The sequence below is a fragment of the Lithobates pipiens genome, unplaced genomic scaffold (assembly GCF_037356315.1).
Source record: "Lithobates pipiens isolate NorthernLeopardFrog02 unplaced genomic scaffold, aLitPip1_a1.2 Scaffold_27, whole genome shotgun sequence".
NCBI lineage: Eukaryota > Metazoa > Chordata > Amphibia > Anura > Ranidae > Lithobates > Lithobates pipiens.
The window spans coordinates 43,673,319-43,692,350 of NW_027507788.1; the positions used below are offsets into that span (position 1 = coordinate 43,673,319).

The window sequence follows — 19,032 nt, forward strand, 5'->3', positions numbered from 1 at the left end:
AAAAGACACTTCTACCTTCCGTGATCGAAGACTACGGGTGCTCTGGGTGTTTCACATCATTAGAGACTGCAAGACACAAAGTCTTGACTTCAACAAAACAAATTCTATCTGGAATTGCAGTGATGTAAGAAAATCAATAAGTCACAACCAGAAAGCAGAGCCTGCGTATGTAAGAAGATACACCCCCCATGTACATATACAATTACAAATTGTGCTCAGGGTATAGCGCAGTAATGGTGAACCTTGGCACCCCAGATGTATTGGAACTACATTTCCCATGATGCTCTTGCACTCTGAATTGTAGTTGAGCATCATGGGAAATTTTGTTTTAAAACATCTGGTATAGCGTATGTTTTTATATGTATGTTGTTACATGTGCTTTGTTGCACTGTTATAAAAAAACACTATGGGGTCTGTTTTTAAAGCAGAGGATGTGGTATTCACAAACATTCGTTGATGGAGAATCAATCACTTCCATTTACAACACATGCACTAGGATAGTTCTCCATCTGAGAAAGATGAGCGTCACATTCTCTGCTTCATAAATAGACCCCTGTGTGTTTTCTGCAATACAAGCCATACAAAGACCCATAGGAATGAAGGGCAAGGCATGATAACGCACATACTAATACAATGTAACTATAGGAAAGCAAAAATAACCTTAAAACGCATGTGAAAATTCATGTAGTGGTGCACAGACCTCCTTTAATACCAATAGGTACATAAACAAATCTGCCAGGGGTTTTAGCCTTTATCTACTATACAAAAGAAAAATATTTGGAAGTGTCTGTGTTACTTTGACAGTTGGCTTAACTTCCTGTAAGGTGGAACTCTGTCAACAGTAGGAAAGTGAGGGGAAATCTCTCTTAAAGGAGCCCCGGATAGCAGTAAAAACATGATATCTGTTTCACTAAACTACAAAAGTAAAATAAAAAACTGACAGAGGTTCTAACCCTTTTTTACTCTATCCAAAAATGAAGAAAAAAATATGTGGCTGGGCATTCACTTTAAATAGCTGATAACACAGACAAAAGAAAAATGGACAGTCAAGTTATATAGAAGGCACATATTTTATTTTCTGTACATAACACAGTTGTGAAAATGTAAGTTCTGTAACTCTATAGAAACGGATGCCATCTCCGATGTAAAACCAGATTTAATATGATAGGTAAAAGATTCACAACCCTATAGTTTGGCCTGTCTAGCTCCAACATGTTTCACCCCACAAAGGGCTTAATCATGGAGTTACGTTTATCTATTAAGGTAAAGCAGCCAATAGATTATGCAATTTTCTTTTCTTCCACATGGATAAAAGGAAAGAAAATTCCCACAATCCCTTCCAGAAACACAGTCAGCGTTGAAGGGGGAAATCGCTCCAGCAGCACTATTGTGTTCTGCCGATGAGAGCCTTCCGGTAGTAATCACATCCAAAAATCCAACAGGCTGATTGTACGATGGATTGATTTGGGTACTAGGTACTAGGTTTGCTATGGAATGTATGGTCCGGCATCGGACCAGATCCACATGACTGTAATACAAAAACAATTACAAAGGTAAATTCAGTTGAATTAGGCTGCTGCCTGCCTGGGCATATACAGAATAATCATAACTTCTCTGTGGTATATACTATTCCGGAATATTGCTTCAGAAAACATCTCTGTAATGTTTGATCAAATAGCATATACCTAAACCTATAGCATAACCCAAAGGTTGGGGCACCAAGGTAGATCTGGTACCTTGAGTCACTTTACCTAGCTCCCACATTAGCATCATAAAATGAGAGGCTTCAGGACTCTCCACTTGCATCCATAAGGTAAATACATTGAACATAAAAGAGAAGAAAAGAAAAGAGAAAAAGGGAAGGAGTGAAAAGAAGAAGAAAAGAGGTCAGAAAAAAGAAGCAGGAGTCATTGCCACCCAGTTTCGGGAACTATGGGGCTTGGAGGTATTTAATCCAGGGGGACCACACCTTAACAAATCTGGTTTGTCTGTTCCTAATTTTTCATTGACCATGATCCAAGAAAGTTTGTATTTTACTAGTGCAAGACTGACGACTGGGGTTTTCCACGCTCGCGCTACTGTAATTTTGGCTGCTAAAAAAATAAAAAAGATGAGAGATCGAAGGTGTCTAGGGATATTGTCCAGCAGGTCCACAAACAGCGCAATTTTAGGATTTTTAGGTAGATTTTGTCCTGTCACTGAATAGGCTAGAGTGAATATTCTGATCCAAAAGCACTGGACCTTGGGACAGGACCACCCGACATGGAACATAGTACCCTCTCGCCCGCAACCCTCTGAAGCAAAGGGGTAAAGTGCCAGGGTACAATCTTGCCAGCCTCGCCAGGACCAGGTACCATCTGGACAGCACCTTGTAATTCACTTCCACCAAGGAAGTATTGAGTATTCCTCTATGCATCATGGTCGACCACTGCCCCCAAACTTCCTCCTCTATAGTCTCGCCTAGATCTGATTCCCATGCCATTTGGTGTGAGGCTTTAGTCCGTTGAGTGTTAAAGAGGGCATAGAGCCCCGAGGTCCCCCCACGTGCCTTAGGTCTGCATATGCATTTATTTTCAAACAAGGTCCTAAAAGTTGGTTATGTTTACCCAGGGATTTTATAAAATTTATAATTTGGTACAGACAGAAGGATTCAGTCTGGGGCATCTGTAGCGTTTCCCAAAAATAAGACTGTTGCCTTATTCCTTTGTGAAGTATGAAGTGTGCTATCCTGTAAAGGCCTTTGTTAAACCACCATGTGAATTGTTGGGGATTTTGTTCTGGAGAAAAGTGCAATTTTCTCTATATTCTTAAGTGCATAGTAGGCACATACAATGTAGAAAGTGTATCAAGAGTGCATGACTATCAGTAAATGAAATTGTTAAAGAAAAAAAAAATCTTTATTAGTAAAATGTTTTGGTAAACATGGCGAGGTATTGTGACATGTATGCATCATTGTAAGCATGTGCAGAGGTGTAAGAACTAGCTAGCGTAGAAGACTCAATAAACTGCTATGTGAAATAAAGATCACAATGAGAAAAATCGGAACATACACTGCATTCTTTCTTATGATAACATAGTGTACAGATTCTTTTTGACATGCCACTTAGCTTGGGGCACATGCAGTTTATTGCTTAGTGAGCCTGTCATAATATTTATTTCAATACATTTTTAAGACAAATGTTGGTGTTCACATTCTATTTGGAAGTTTAAGGTGCACCACAAGCTAGAAGCGCACTGTACATAGTACAATCAGCAGAATAGGTTTAGTGATCACGGCCTTTATAAGTGCAAATGTCTGTACACATGAAGGTCCATAATCCAAGACAAAAGTCCACAATCCAAGACACAGGTCCACAATCCAAGACACAGGTCCACAATCCAAGACACAGCTCCACAATCCAAGACACAGCTCCACAATCCAAGACACAGCTCCACAATCCAAGACACAGCTCCACAATCCAAGACACAGCTCCACAATCCAAGACACAGCTCCACAATCCAAGACACAGCTCCACAATCCAAGACACAGCTCCACAATCCATGACACAGCTCCACAATCCAAGACACAGGTCCACAATCCAAGAGACAGGTCCACAATCCAAGACAAAGGTCCACAATCCAAGACAAAGGTCCACACATTTGCCAATATACAAGATTTGCTATGCTAATACATGGAATAGAGAGTCCATTGATAAATAAGTGTACATACAATGACTTTTACCTACAACAGCATGGCAAAAATGTTGGCATGCACAGTCTTTCAACAATAGCTTTCTTCTTGCCACTCTTCCATATTTGTGGAGTGCGCAACTAATAGTTGTCCTGTGGACAGATTCTGCCACCTGAGCTGTGGGTCTCTGCAGCTCCTCCAGAGTTACCATGGGCCTCTTGGCTGCTTCTCTGATTAATGCTCTCCTTGCCCTGCCTGTCAGTTTAGGTGGACAACCACGTCTTCGTAGGTTTGCAGTTGTGTCATACTCTTTCCATTTTTCGGATAATGGATTGAATAGTGTTCTGTGAGATGTTCAAAGCTTGGGATATTCTTTTATAACCTAACCCTGCTTTAAAGCTTCTCCACAACTTTATCCCTGACCTGCCCGGTGTATTCCTTGGCCTTCTTAATGCTGTTTGTTCACTAAGGTTCTCTACCAAACCTCTGAGGGCTTCACAGAACAGATGTATTTATGCTAAGATTAAATTAAATTACACACAAGTGGACTATTAACTAATTAGGTGACTTCTGAAGGCAATTGGTTCCACTGGATTTTAGTTAAGGGTATCAGCGCAAGGCTACGTTTCCACTAGTGCAACCTGTCATGAGACTTGGGACTGCAAAGTCGCATGACAAGCCCTACTCCATGATTTCCAATGAGTACCGTTCATATCTGTGCGACTTCAATTCACAGCGACTTCAATGTAGTCGTTGCGCTACTTTGGTCCCACTTTGATGCAAGCTGAGGTCCAAAGACCTCAAGAATACACAGGCATTGCTTTGAGTTGCATCAAAATCGGGGGCTGAAAACAAATGCACGGCACATTTTTTGCATATTCATTTATTTTTGGCTGGAGACCAGAATTTTCAAATACCTATTTTCCATATATAATTGGGATGATGGTGCATGATGTAAGGGCTGACCCTTAATTTATCATTTTGTGAGGCCATTCTTAACCAGTTCCCGACCAGCACACACCGATGTATGTCGGCAGAATGGCACAGGCAGGCATATTGGCGTACAGGTACGTCCAATCTTTAATGCCGCCCTGCCATGCTGGTCGGGACCCCCGTGAGTCCAGTCACGGGTCCCGCGGAATCGATTGCCGCGGGCATACCCGCGATTGTCTCACGGGGCAGCTGAATGGAGAGATGCCGTTGTAAACAGCATCTCCCCGTTCTGCTTAGCAACAAGTGACGCTGATCTCTGCTCCATGTGATTGGAGCAGAGATCAGTGTTCACTAAATGAAAGCCCAGCCCCCAACAGTTAGTAACACACCCCTAGGAACACTTAACCCCTACACTGCCACCCACTGGTTAACCCCTTCACTGCCAGTGTCATTTACACAGGAATCACTGCAAATGACAATGGTCCCAAAAATGTCCAATGTGTCCGCCATAATGTCGCAGTCACAATAAAAATCGCTGATCGCCGCCATTACTAGTAAAAAAAATAAAAAATAAATGCCATAAAACTATCCCCTATTTTGTAAACGCTATAACTTTTGCGCAAACCAATCAATAATCGCTTATTGCGATTTTTTTTAACCAAAAATATGTAGAAGAATACGTATCGGCCTAAACTGAGGGGAAAAAAAAATGTTCTATATATTTTTGGAGGATATTTATTATAACAAAAAGTAAAAAATAATGCGCTCTATTTTTGTTTATAGCGCAAAAAATAAAAACCACAGGGGTGATCAAATACCACCAAAAAAAAGCTCTATTTGTAGGAAAAAAAGGACGTCAATTTTGTTTGGGAGCCACGTCGCACGACCGCGCAATTGTCAGTTAAAGTGAAGCAGTGCCGAATCGCAAAAAGTGGTCTGGTCTTTGGCCAGCAAAATTGTCCGGTCTGAAGTGGTTAATCTTCACAACATATTTATCAGTAAAAAGTTTTGAAAAAACATTTACCATTTTCCTTCCACTTCTGAATTATGTGCCACTTTGTGTTGGCCTTAGGCACCTTTCACAAGGGACGGATCAGTAATGATCCGCCCCGTGATGATCCGCTTGCTCAGCGGGGATCGTTCCGTTGTCCTCGCTGAGCCGGCGGATAACAGGGCGGTCCCTGCATACAGCTCTCCATTCTCCTCTATGGGGGATCGGACAAACACGGACCGTCTGTCCGTGTTCATCCGATCCGCTCTGCAGACGGATAGAAAAATAAGATTTTCCTCTGTCTGCAGAATCGGACAATTACGGAGGCGGACGATATCGGGTGTCTGCGGATGTTCCATAGGAATGCATGTATGTCCGTATTTCATCCGCAAACGGATGGATGAAATACAGACATAATGTCCGCATGTGTGAAAGGGGCCTATCACATAAAATCCCAATAAAATACATTTATGTTTTTAGTTGTAACATGACAAAATGTGGGCAATTTCAAGGTACTATAAACTATACACTTATACAGTTAAAATAAAATCATTAATAATTTAAATGAAATCACTATATGTTAATTTTCAGTCTACCGCTATACAGGTCAAAGGCTATATAAGCGCAAGAGAATCAATTTTAAAGACATTCATTTGCCTGGCATGAATATTTATGTGTGTATAAAATACAGACGGTCTCTCTACAATTTGAGCCATTGGACTGACCTACTAGATGGAATCAGCGCAAACTGACTGCGCTTTCCATGGGTAACTCTATATTTTCCAAGCCTTGTATGATATGTCCAATGTGATAACAGGAAGCAGTCAGCCTTTGAGACACCGATTAAATCCTAATTAAATAGCATAGAGTATCCCTGTCCATAATTAAGATAATTACCAGCTATTCAGAGAATCAGAGACAAAGCACAGCTCTCAGAGGGGTTTAGTTATGTTGCTGAGATATGACTGTGCTAATAGTTGTCTGTAAACCCAACAAATAAAAACAAGTAACATATTGTACATAAAATCCCACTTCTAGTTCAGGTCTGCAATTAATACCATGGAAGTGACCAGCGTTACACGGGTGTTTTTTTAGAAGTATGGTGTACAAGTGACAGCTATTTTCAGCTGGATCTGGCGATGATCTCATGTCAATAAGTGGTTGTAAAGGTCCATTTTTTTTAAACCCTAATGCATTCTCTGCATTAGGGTAAAAAACCTTTACTTGTCAGCTCACCCCAACGCCCCCTGAAATACTTACCTGACTCTGATCTCAATCCAGTTCTGTGCATGTCTGCAGCAGCGCTGCTCTTTCCACCCCTCTCACAGAAGGCTCGGCAGCAGCAGGACCCCTTGGCACCGCTGCCTTCAATCAACTACTATGAGCAGAAAGAGGTGGCGGGGCTGAGCCGCGCTGTGCCTGTCAATAGACGCACACAGTGCGGCTTGAATTTGAGCCTGCTTGAGTGCCCCCTTAGTAAGTGGCTTGCTATGGGGGCACTCAGAAGGCAGGAGGAGCCAGGAGCGCCGGCGGGCGACCCCAGAAGAGGAGGATTGGGGCTACCCCATGCAATACTATTGTGCTGAGTAGGTAATTATGCTATGTTTGTTATTTTAGAAAAAAATAAACTCTCAGAATCACTTTCAGTTATTCCGTAGAGACCTCAGGGAATAGAAGAAAGGTGTTGGATCCCATAAAATACTACATGTTCTCAGTCAGGTCTTAAAATGTATGTAAACTCTAATACCTTGCACACACGGTCGGACATTCCGACAACAAAATTTGTCAGATGTTTTCCAACGGATTTTGTCCTAAACTGGTGCTGCATACACACGGTCGGACAAAGTTGTCGGAAAATCCGATAGTTCGGAACGTGATGACGTTCGTTTGTTACGACGGGACTACGTTGAGGCTAGTAGCCAATAGCTTTGGTCTCGTAATTTGATTGAGCATGCGTGGCACTTTGTCCGATCCCAATTCAGAAAAGTCTGATCGGATTTTTTTGTCGGAAAATTTGAGATCCTGCTCTCAAATTTTTTCCGTCTGAATTTCCGACGGAAAAAGTCCGATAGAGCCCACACACGATCGGATTTTCCGACAATATAATCTGATCAGACCTTTTCCGTCGGAATTTCCGACCGTGTGTACAAGGCATAACAATATATTTCTTATATTTATCCCCTTTTGGTCTGTTAAATAGACTATTGAAAGGGTTTTATTATATCTGTTTGACAAATAGCTGTTCATCCAGCCAGAATTCTGTGAACTGACTCTGATAACTGTTATCAGTTAGCATCACTCCCTGCTATCTCCATTAACTACAACCGCCCCCCTACCCTCATTATAGAGAAAAGAGGATGAGGATGTGTTAAGTAGTACTAACACAGTGTTCAACTACCCCTGGTGTTATTACTTCTAAATGGTAGTATCCAGTTATATTTTGTGCTTTTAGGATTTACTTAGCTGTCCGGAACTAGTTCTTAAGGGAGTCTATGCCACATTTTCACAACTCTTACTGTGAAGATGCCTTTTTCATATGTGAAGGATAAATTACTTTTCCTGCAATGTAAAGAGTGCCCCCTTGTCCTCTGTTATGACCTGAAAGTGAAGAACTCCACACCAAGTTTACTATATGGACCACCTATGTATTTATATATGTTGATCATATCCCCTCCCCCCCATTCACACTTTGGCGAATTGGAATTGTACTGCGATTCCAAATCACGGTAAAATTGAGGTAACACACGCAATACAGAATTGGCGCACCCCAAACGCGATGTGATTTTGCTGCATTTGTTATGCAACAGAATTTTGCAAAAATCGTGACAAAACCCGTGTGAAGCTCTTTGCCAAAAAGGGGGAAGAGCTAAATTTGGATGACAAACACTTATATAGGCCGTTGAAGTGGATGGGCTTCCCTATGTGAGACACATGGAAAATATGTGTAAATCGCATTAAAAAAATCACGAGCAGGGACGCTCGTTCCTGAGACATGAGATCTGAATAGGACCTTAATTGCCCCTTTCAAGAGAGAATAAATTCAGTTCCTCTAATCTTTCCTCATGGCTGAGCTCCTCCAGGCCTCTTATCGGTTTGGTTGCCCTTCTCTGCACTTTCTCCAGTCCCCCAATATCCTTTTTGTGATTTTTTGCCCAAAACTGAACTGCATATTCCAGATGAGGTCTTACTAATGATTTGTACAGGGGTAAAATATGTCTCTCTTTCTGGAGTCCATACCTCTCTTAATACAAGAAAGGATTTTGCTTGCTTTATAAAAAAACTGCCTATGCAGGTAAGATATGTCTGTAGATGAAAACAAACTGTGCAGCTCTAACTAGAGTTGAATCATGCATTTTGTAGACCATTTACATACCTCATGAAGCCAGACTGGAATACTCCAACGATGTTTGTAGAGAGACGCTAAAGCCTAGCACACACAATGAGATTGTCGGACAAATGATTGTTTTTATTTATTTGCATGCTAGTCTCCATATCAAAAATGAAGAAGTTACTAAAGTACGAAAACTCTTGTACGACAGAATAAAAATTTGGAAGGGATGTAATGTATTGTATTTTCGGACAAAAACTCTACTGATTAAATAAAAATTGTTTGTGTTTGTCCCTGTAAAATTTTAGACAAAAGTTATGTACCAACGATCAGATTATCGTACGATCGATTCAAAAGCAGTATTTTTTGTACAATTTTCTGATCATGTGTACTGCTCACCTATACAGAAGTGAGTTCTTTCTCTGATTCAAACCTTCTCATAGGCGTTTTCTCTCCCCTGATGCAGCACCTCTGAGCTCAGCATTTGAGAGCTGGCTCCTGTGATGGTGGAGGCTAGCAGTAATGACCAGGCCTCTCTTAACAACACCCTAGCAATGTCCTAGAAGTATTCCAGTCTGGCTTCATGAAGTATGTAAATCACCTACAACTATAGCAAGGGCATTATTCAACTTTGGTCAAAGCTGCACAGTTTGTTTTTATCTACAGACACCCCATACCTGCATAGGCAGGTTTTTGGTAAAGGTGAACTAACCCTTTAGGTCTGTGATCTACCAAACCACCCAGATCCTTCTATGCCATTGACACCTCCAGCTGTTCTCCCCCTGGTATGTATGATGCATGTATGTTTTTAGCCCCCAAGTGCATAACTTTACATTTATCAACATTAAAGCATTTGTTAACCCAAAAAAATATATATATTGATCTTGTTTCTTTAAAGCATGTTACACGGCACAGTGCTTGTGCTGTGTAATTTGGCCCCCTGTAACACCTGTAATACCTGGCTGATCCTGCCTGGTTATACCCCCCCCCCCCCCCGTACGCTGACTCCGATCTATCAGACCTGCTAAACTCTGACACCAGAGTCAGCGTGCGTGCCTCTGTCAACTGCAGCCTGCTCTCCTGTGTCTACCTCTGTCCTCCTCCCCCTCCCCTCCTTGCCTGTCAGCTCCCCGTTCCGTCTAATATAACAGCTTTTTTCTTCTATAGTTCCCGCTGATATACAATACTAAACTCCCCAGTGCATGTGATTTCAAAAAATATGTGGTATAATGTGACTGCCCGCCGGTTTCCTCCCATCCTCTCTTCGTCTCCGCTGTTGTCAGCAGAGGTTTACAAGCACCTCCCCCTGCAGCTATCGCTTTGGGAGAGGAGAACAGCAGGCAGTCAGCTGAGTGCTGAACAGCGCTCTGAAGTAAGCTATTATGCAGCATATTTTACAGAATATCTATACCTCTTCCCTGGGCCAGTTGATAACCCCCCATGGCTTCCAATACCACCTATACGCATTGATACCCAGATCTATCTCTATACTCCTCAACTCACCCCCTTGATCTCCTCACAGATCTCAAACTTACTGAATGACATCTCGGTATGGATGTTATACCATTTTCTCAAACTCAATCTTTCTAAAACTGAGCTTGTAATATTTCTTCCTTCCCGGTTCCCCCCCCCCCCCCATGACTTTACCATTAAGATCAACAGCACAACCATTGGTCCCTCCACACATGCCAGGGTGCTGGGTGTAATCCTTGACACTGACCTCTCCTTCAGCCCCCACATCCAATCACTGGCTAAATCCTGCCACCTTAACCTCCGCAACATCTCCAGAATTCAACCCTTCCTGACTAATGACACCACAAAGCAACTTATTAACTCCTTGATTATTTCTTGACTACTGCAGCTCTTTCCTTAATGGCCTACCCTTACACAGGCTTTCCCCCTTCAGTCTATTATGAATGCTGGTGCTAGACTAATACACCTCACTAATCGATCAGTGACTGCCACCCCTCTCTACCAATCCCTTCACTGGCTTCCCTTACCCCACCGTATAAAATTCAAAATGCTAACCACAACATACAAGGCCATCCACAACATGCCCCCATCTACATCACCAACCTCATCTGCAGATATCGCCCAAATTGTCCCCTCCGCTCCTCCCAGGACCTCCTGCTCTTTAGCTCCCTTGTTATCTCCACTCATGTTCGTCTTCAGGACTTCTCCAGAGCCTCTCCCATCCTATGGAATTCCCTATCCTGGTATATCCAATCAGCCTGTAACCTGTCTACCTTTAGGAGATCCCTGAAAACTCACTTATTCAGGGAAGCCTATCCCACACCCACCTAACAACCCTATCAAATCATTCCCCGCATTTATTACCTTTTGTACCACCACCCTCTCCCTTTAGAATGTAAGCTCTACAAGCAGCGCCCTCCTGTCCCTTCTGTATTGAACTGTACTGTAATTGTGCTGTCCTCCCTCTACATTGTAAAGCACTGCGTAAACTGTTGGCACTATATAAATCGTGAATAATAATAATATTTTTATAAATGACATGCACTGTGGAGCTTAGTGTTCTATATAAGTGGGAACTATAGAAGAATTTTTTTTACCTTAACACACACTTTAAAACATTGTTTGCCCCATATTAGGCCAATTAACCTCCTTAGCGGTATTCCTGAGTGTGGCTCGGGGTGAATTTTCACTACCAAACGCGGTAACCCCGAGCCACATTCGGGGTCGCATCGCAGAATCCAGGCAAAGTTACTTACCTAGGATCCTGCGATGTCTCCCCTCTGTGTGTGCGATCCGTGTCTCCACTCGATCTATCACAGTGCTGAGCTCCGTTCCCTGCGAGCATTGCGATTCACGGGGACGGAGCGCGGCATCAAATTCAAAATGTTAAGAACACACAATACATACAGTACACTGTAATCTTACAGATTACATTACTGTATCAAATTCTTTCACATCCCTTTTGTCCCTAGTGCTTTGTCCAGTGCCCTGCATGCAGTTTTATATTATAAATACTGTTCTTTCTGCCTGGAAACTGGAGATTGTCCATAGCAACCAAAAAGCATCTCTTTATCAAAATCGGTTTTAGGCCAGCTAGAAAACAGTGATTACTTGCAGAATTGAGCAATAGTGATTCGTGGGGAAATCCGTCATCAACACTAGAAGTATTGACAGCGACAATTCTGCAATTTGATTACATTATTGAATAATTTTTATTATATTATTATTTGTTATAATTATTTATTATAATTTATGATTTTGTGTTTCAAAATTTATCATACTCGGCATGTCTACTAGACTCTGGTTTGGACAGATTTAAGTGTGTTATTGCTAAGAATTACAGGCCTACAATATAAAATGTCAAATTTCCATGCAAAACATTCTACTGCTTTGAGCATTAAAAATCTGAAATAATCATACCGCCAGGGATGTTAAATAGGTCCGCTTGAAAGTTGGAGGCATCTTGTAAGGACATTATTCCAGTGCAGAGCTTGGTGTGCTTGGTGATCTACAAACACTGAAATTGTACTTTTATCCCAGACCCTATATCATTTATAACGATATTAAGGGGTCCCAACACTGAACCTTGGGGTATACTACTAATAACCTTAGAACATTCAGAGTACCATTAACCACTACTCTCTGAATACGGTCTTTTAGCCAGTTTTCTATCCATTTACAAATTTAATTTTCAAAGCCTGTAGACTTGACCTCATATGTTAGACATGTGTGGGAAACTGCGTCAAACGCTTCGGCAAAATCGAATCGAACTATCTATATGCACAGCCACTCCTTTGTTTTTGCTTACCTCCTTATAAAAATAAATTAGATTTGTTTGACAGCTTCTGTTTTTCATGAAGTCATGCTGACTATTGCTTAAAATATTTTTCTAGCAAAAACTTTTCTATGTGTTTTAATACACTGAATCTGAGCACCCAAACAAAAAGTGCTATTTAATTAATTTTTAACCACTTCAATACAAGGCACTTTCACCCCCTTCCTGCCCAGGCCAATTTTCAGCTTTCAGCGCAGTCGCACTTTGAATGACAATTGCGTGGTCATGCAACATTGTACCCAAATTTTTATCATTTTTTCCCCACAAATAGAGCTTTCTTTTAGTGGTATTTGATCACCTCTGCGGTTTTTACTTCTTGCGCTATAAACAAAAAAAGAGTGACAAGTTTGACAAAAACACAGTTTAGGCCGATACGTATTCTTCTTCATATTTTTTGTTAACAAATATCGCAATAATCGTAGATTGATTGGTTTTGCGCAAAAGTTATAGCGTCTACCAAATAGGGGATAGATTTGTTTATTTTTATTATTATTATTTTTTTTTTACTAGTAATGGCGGCAATCTGTGATGTTTATCGTAACTGCGATATTGTGGCGTACACTTTTGACACATTTTTGGGACCATTCACATTTATACAGCGATCCGTGCTATAAAAATGCATTGATTAGTGTATAAATGTGACTGGCAATGAAGGGGTTAACACTAGGGGGCCGATTGAGGAGTTATGTTCCTAAGAAGGGATTCTAACTGTAGGGGGAGGGGACTCACAAGGGGAGGAGACAGATCGGTATTCCGCTGTACAAGGAACACACCATCGGTCTCCTCTCCTCTGACAGGATGTGGATTTGTGTGTTTACACACACAGATCCACGGTCTTGCTCTGTTACTAGGCAAACGCGGGTGCCCGGCGGACATCACGGCCACCGGGCACGCGCATTGGGTCCCCAGTGACGAGGCGGGCACGCATGCGCCCCCTGGGGGACAGGGAAGGCGATCACGTCATATGATGTCCGCTCAGAACTACAGCTGCAACGTCCCGCTGTCATATGACAGTGGGCGGGTGGCAAGTAGTTAATATTTAAAGCATGTCTCTATGTTTTATTTTGCTGAGAAATCACCAAGACCCCTTTCACACTGAGCCCCCCCGGGAGCCGGCAGAAAAGCTGCGCTATCTTTAGCGCCTCTTTACTGAAGTTTTAGCGGTGCTATTCGCCCATTAGCAGGGCAGTTTTAACCCTCGCTAGCGACCGACAAAGGGTTAAATCTGACTGCAAAATGCCGCTGCAGTATGGTGGAACTGCCCCATTGTTTTAAATGGACAGGAGCGGTGGAAGACCGGTGTATTCACTGCTCCTACACCGCTGCAAAGAATCTGCTGGCAGGACTTTTTCTGATGCCCTGCCAGCGCAGCGCCCCAGTTTGAAAGCACTCGCACCTGAATAGCACCTCAGTGTGAAAGGGGTCTTAGAAAAACACACCCCTAGCATTTCTGTCTGTGGCCATCTTAAGTAAAGGCAGATGATTCATGTAGCATTTACTTCCTAGAATCCATCTGACTTTAGCTCAAGCATGCAGGCAGGAGGGTGTGCTTGGCTGAAAAAACTCTTTCTCCCCTCCTGAAGACTCTTGGGATGTGTGGCATAATTTGCCTAGGCAGGGAATGCAGGAAGTAATTAAATACATGTAAAAAAACTGTTTAAAACTAATAAATATGATATACTTTCCTATCTATTTACTAATGCTGGCAGCATAAGCATTCAAAGTAGTCAATGTTGATTGAGAGAGTGAAGTTCCACTTTAAACTATGCAAATCCAGTATGCTATGCCAGTCATTAAAGAGTGTCTAAAAATGGGAAACAATGGGTTGGATAGCAAAGCTCAACTCTTTGAGGACCCGTGGGTGTAAGCCATCTGGTCCAGGTACTTTATTCACCTTTATTTTGTATAAATGTTTCTAGACCACATCAGTTTTGAGCCTTTGTGAATCATTTGGGGCTGTGCCAATATTATACCCAGTAAAGTGGTTGTAAACCTCAGACATGAAATATGAACAAAGCAAATCCTTCTATAGTGTGTACTTGTCTCAATTAAGAGCGCAAAGTGTAATTCATGTCTTTTGCTTGTTTTTTCTACTATCAGCATGAATTACTTCTGACAAGTGTTCCTGACACCAAGAGAAAAAATCTCCAGCAGATTGACAACCTCAGCTCTGTTCCTGTGAGCTCTGTGGAGGGGGGTGTGTCTCTTCCCTCCAATCAGCTTTCAGACCTCTCCTCACTGAGCTCTGCAGAGTGTATTTTTAGCTCTTTGGCCCCTGTTTTCTGAACTGTCAGATAAAAGTTATAAATTCAGCAGTTTGAAGGGATGTAGAGAAGACAGTGCTGCAGATAAACAGGTACAACTTATGTAGGAGGATTTGTTTCATGAGGCCAGTCACTTCACATCTGAAAATCTGAATTTAAAATACTTGTGGAGGCCTGGCACATCTGCCATGACGTGGCCGTGGGGTGGCCGGGTCCTGTGACGTCAGAAAGGGGCCGGGTCCTGTGACGTCACCTACCGCTCGTGGCAGGGGGTTTCGATATGCCAGACAGGAGCACTATAAGGGGGGCATATTTAGCGTGTGATAAGCATTCCCTTAGTTGAAAGCATTTATTTATACATCATTTGCTTAACTGCCATCGGCTACCCATGTGGCCACATATACGCTTTATTATATTATATTATAATGATATTTGCAGGAAATATCTCCTGCAAGGGTTGGATATGTCCGGCCTTGTTTATAAACTGTGAACCAGAGTATAATATAGTGACCTCTTGTGGGTGTCAACTTTGTCGCATCTTTTTGCTACCAAGGTGAGATTTATACTGGATCTTATATAGCACTCCTAATGTTTCATTTATATATATATATATATATATATATATATATATATATATATATATATATATATACATACACACAGTATGTCACAAAAGTGAGTACACCCCTCACATTTTTGTAAATATTTTATTCTATCTTTTCATGTGACAACACTGAAGAAATGACACTTTGCTAGCAAAGTAGTGAGTGTACAGCTTGTATAACAGTGCAAAATTTGCTGCCCTTAAAAATAACTCAACACACAGCCATTAATGTCTAAACTGCTGACAACAAAAGTGAGTACACCCCTAAGTGAAAATATCCAAATTGGGCCCAATTAGATATTTTCCCTCCCCGGTGTCATGTGACTTGTTAGTGTTACAAGGTCTCAGGTGTGAATGGGGAGCAGGTGTGTTAAATTTGGTATTATTGCTCTCACTCTCTCATACTGGTCACTGGAAGTTCAACATGGCACCTCATGGCAAAGAACTCTCTGGGGATCTGAAAAAAAGAATTGTTGCTCTACATAAAGATGGCCTAGGCCAGTGATGGCGAACATTGGCACCCCAGATGTTTTGGAACTACATTTCCCATGATGCTCAACTACACTGCAGAGCGCATTAGCATCATGGAAAATGTAGTTCTAAAACATCTGAGGTGCCAAGGTTTGCCATCACTGGCCTAGGCTATAAGAAGATTGACAAGACCTTAGATTGACAAGACCTTGAAAGCACGGTGGTCAAGACCATACAGCGGTTTAACAGGACAGGCTCCACTCAGAACAGGTCTTGTCATGGTCATGGTCAAGAGTGCACATGCTCATCCGGAGGTTGTCTTTGGGAGATAGACATATGAGTGCTGACAGCATTGCTGCAGGGATTGAAGGGGTGGAGGATTAGCCTGTCAGTGCTCAGGCCATGCGCCGCACACTGCATCAAATTGGTCTGCATGGCTGTCGTCCCAGAAGGAAGCCTCTTCTAAAGATAATGCCCAAGAAACCCTGCAAACAGTTTGCTTAAGACAAGCAGACTAAGGACATGGTTTACTGGAACCAAGTCCTGTGGTCTGATGAGACCAAGATAAACTTATTTGGTTCAGATGGTGTCAAGCGTGTGTGGCAGCAACCAGGTGAGGAGTACAAAGACAAGTGTGTCTTGCCTACAGTCAAGCATGATGGTGGGAGTGTTATGGTCTGGGGCTGCATGAGTGCTGCCGGGACTGGGGAGCTACAGTTCATTGAGGGAACCATGAATGCCAACATGTACTGTGACATACTGGAGCAGAGCATGATCACCTCCCTTTGGAGACTGGGCCACAGGGCAGTATTCCAACATAATAACGACCCTAAACACATCTCCAAGATGACCAATGCTTTGCTAAGGAAGTTGAGGGTAAAGGTGATGGACTGGCCAAGCATGTCTCCAGACCTAAACCCTATTGAGCATCTATAGGGCATCCTCAAATGAAGGTGGAGGAGCGCAAGGTCTCTAACCTCCACCAGCTCCGTGATGTCTTCATGAAGGAGACTCCAGTGGCAACCTGTCAAGCTCTAGTGAACTCCATGCCCACGAGGGTTAACCTCCCTGGCGGTATGATTATGTCAGACAAATCGGTACATTGTTTTGCATTGAAAATTTCGCATTTTATATTGTAGTCCTGTAATTCTTAGGAATAACTCACTTAAATCTGTCCAAACAAGAGTCTAGTAGACATCCCGGGTATGATAAAGTTTGAAACACAAAATCATAAATTATAATATAGTAAATAACTGTAAATAATTATAACAAATAATATAATAATAATATAATGTATTCAATAATGTAATGAAATCAAAAACACTGCAATTTGCTCAGTTGCAGAATTGTCGCTGACGTTACTTTCAGTGTTTGATGACGAATTTCCCCACAAATCGCTATCGCTCAATTCTGCAAGAGTTCTAATTTACTATCACTGTTTTCTAGCAGGTCTAAAACCACTTTTGATGTGAAGGGACACTCATGTGATCAGGAGGGCCAATCAGAGAGCCCTCCTGCCGATCTGAGATGCGCCGTGTCCGGGTGACACGGGCGCATCGGGATCGCGCCGCTGCGCGGGCATGCGCACGCGCGATCCCGCTCCTTCTGATGGACGTTCCTGAACGTCCTATCAGAAGTAGACGGCTCCCACCCGGCCGTATATATGTGCATTGGCCGGCTGGGAAGTGGTTAAGGAATGGTACTCTAAATGTTCTTAGGTTATTAGTAGTATACCCCAAGGTTCAGTGTTGGGACCCCTACTATTTAATATCTTTATAAATGATATAGGGTATAGGATAAAAGTACAATTTCAGTGTTTGCAGATCACCAAGCACACCAAGCTATGCACTGGAATAATGTCCTTACAAGATGCCTCCAACTTTCAAGCGGACCTATTTAACATCCCTGGCGGTATGATTACTTCCGATTTTTAATGCTCAAAGCAGTAGAATGTTTTGCATGGAAATTTGGCGTTTTATATTGAAGGCCTGTAATTCTTAGCAATAACTCACTTAAATCTGTCCAAACCAAAGTCTAATAGACATCCCGAGTATGATAAAGTTTGAAACACAAAATCATAAATTATAATAAATAACTATAAATAATTATAACAAATAATAATATAATAAAAATTATTCAATAATGTAATAAAATTGCAGAATTGTCGCTGTCATTACTTTCAGTGTTTGATGACGGCTTTCCCCACGAATCACTATTGCTCAATTCTGCAAGTGATCGCTGTTTTCTAGCTGGCCTAAAACCGATTTTGATAAAGAGATGCTTTTTGGTTGCTATGGACAATCTCCAGTTTCCAGGCAGAAAGAACAGTATATATAATATAAAACTGCATGCAGGGCACTACACAAAGCATTAGGGACAAAAGGCATGTGAAATTATTTTATACAGTAATGTAATCTGTAAGATTACAGTGTACTGTATGTGTTTTGTTTTTTTGCACTTTTTGAATTTGGCGCCATGCTCCATCCCCGTGTTTTGCAACGCTCACAGGGAACAGAGCACGGCACACAGTACATTGGGCGGAGGACACGACCTGAACACACAGCGTGGAGACATCGCAGGATCCTGGGGACAAGGTAAGTAACTTTCCCAGGATACCGTAATGTAATCCTGAGTGTGGCTCGGGGGTTACCACTTTTGGTAGTGAAAATTCATTCCGAGCCACATTCGGGAATACCGCCAGGGAGGTTAAGGCAGTCCTGGAAAATAATGGTTGCCACATAAAATATTGACACCTTGGGCCTAATTTGGACATTGGAGGGTTTACTCGCTTTTGTTGCCAGCAGTTTAGACATTAATGGCTGTGTGTTGAGTTATTTTGAGGGGACAGCAAATTTACACTGTTATAGAAGCTGTACACTCACTACTTTACATTGTAGCAAAGTGTCATTTCTTTAGTGTTGTCACATGAAAAGATAGAATAAAATATTTACAAACATGTGAGT

The 19,032-nt window shown here is 41.9% G+C and overlaps 1 protein-coding gene across 5 annotated transcripts in view; it reads right to left on the bottom strand.

Annotated features, from left to right (window-relative positions):
* Window positions 1-19,032, bottom strand: part of DIXDC1 (DIX domain containing 1) — a 274,022-nt gene that overhangs the window by 126,030 nt on the left and 128,960 nt on the right. The window contains exon 6 of one of the 5 annotated variants that reach the window (XM_077456916.1): window positions 1-1,528. This exon is cut by the window's left edge and continues 81 nt beyond it. The exons of 3 other annotated variants lie outside the window; for them this stretch is intronic. In XM_077456916.1, the coding sequence (XP_077313042.1) occupies window positions 1,252-1,528 (277 nt within the window). In that variant the 3' untranslated portion in view covers window positions 1-1,251. Of the gene's footprint in view, window positions 1,529-2,941; window positions 3,665-19,032 lie in introns of those variants that run through there. One more of the 5 variants, XM_077456915.1, reaches the window with a different exon arrangement.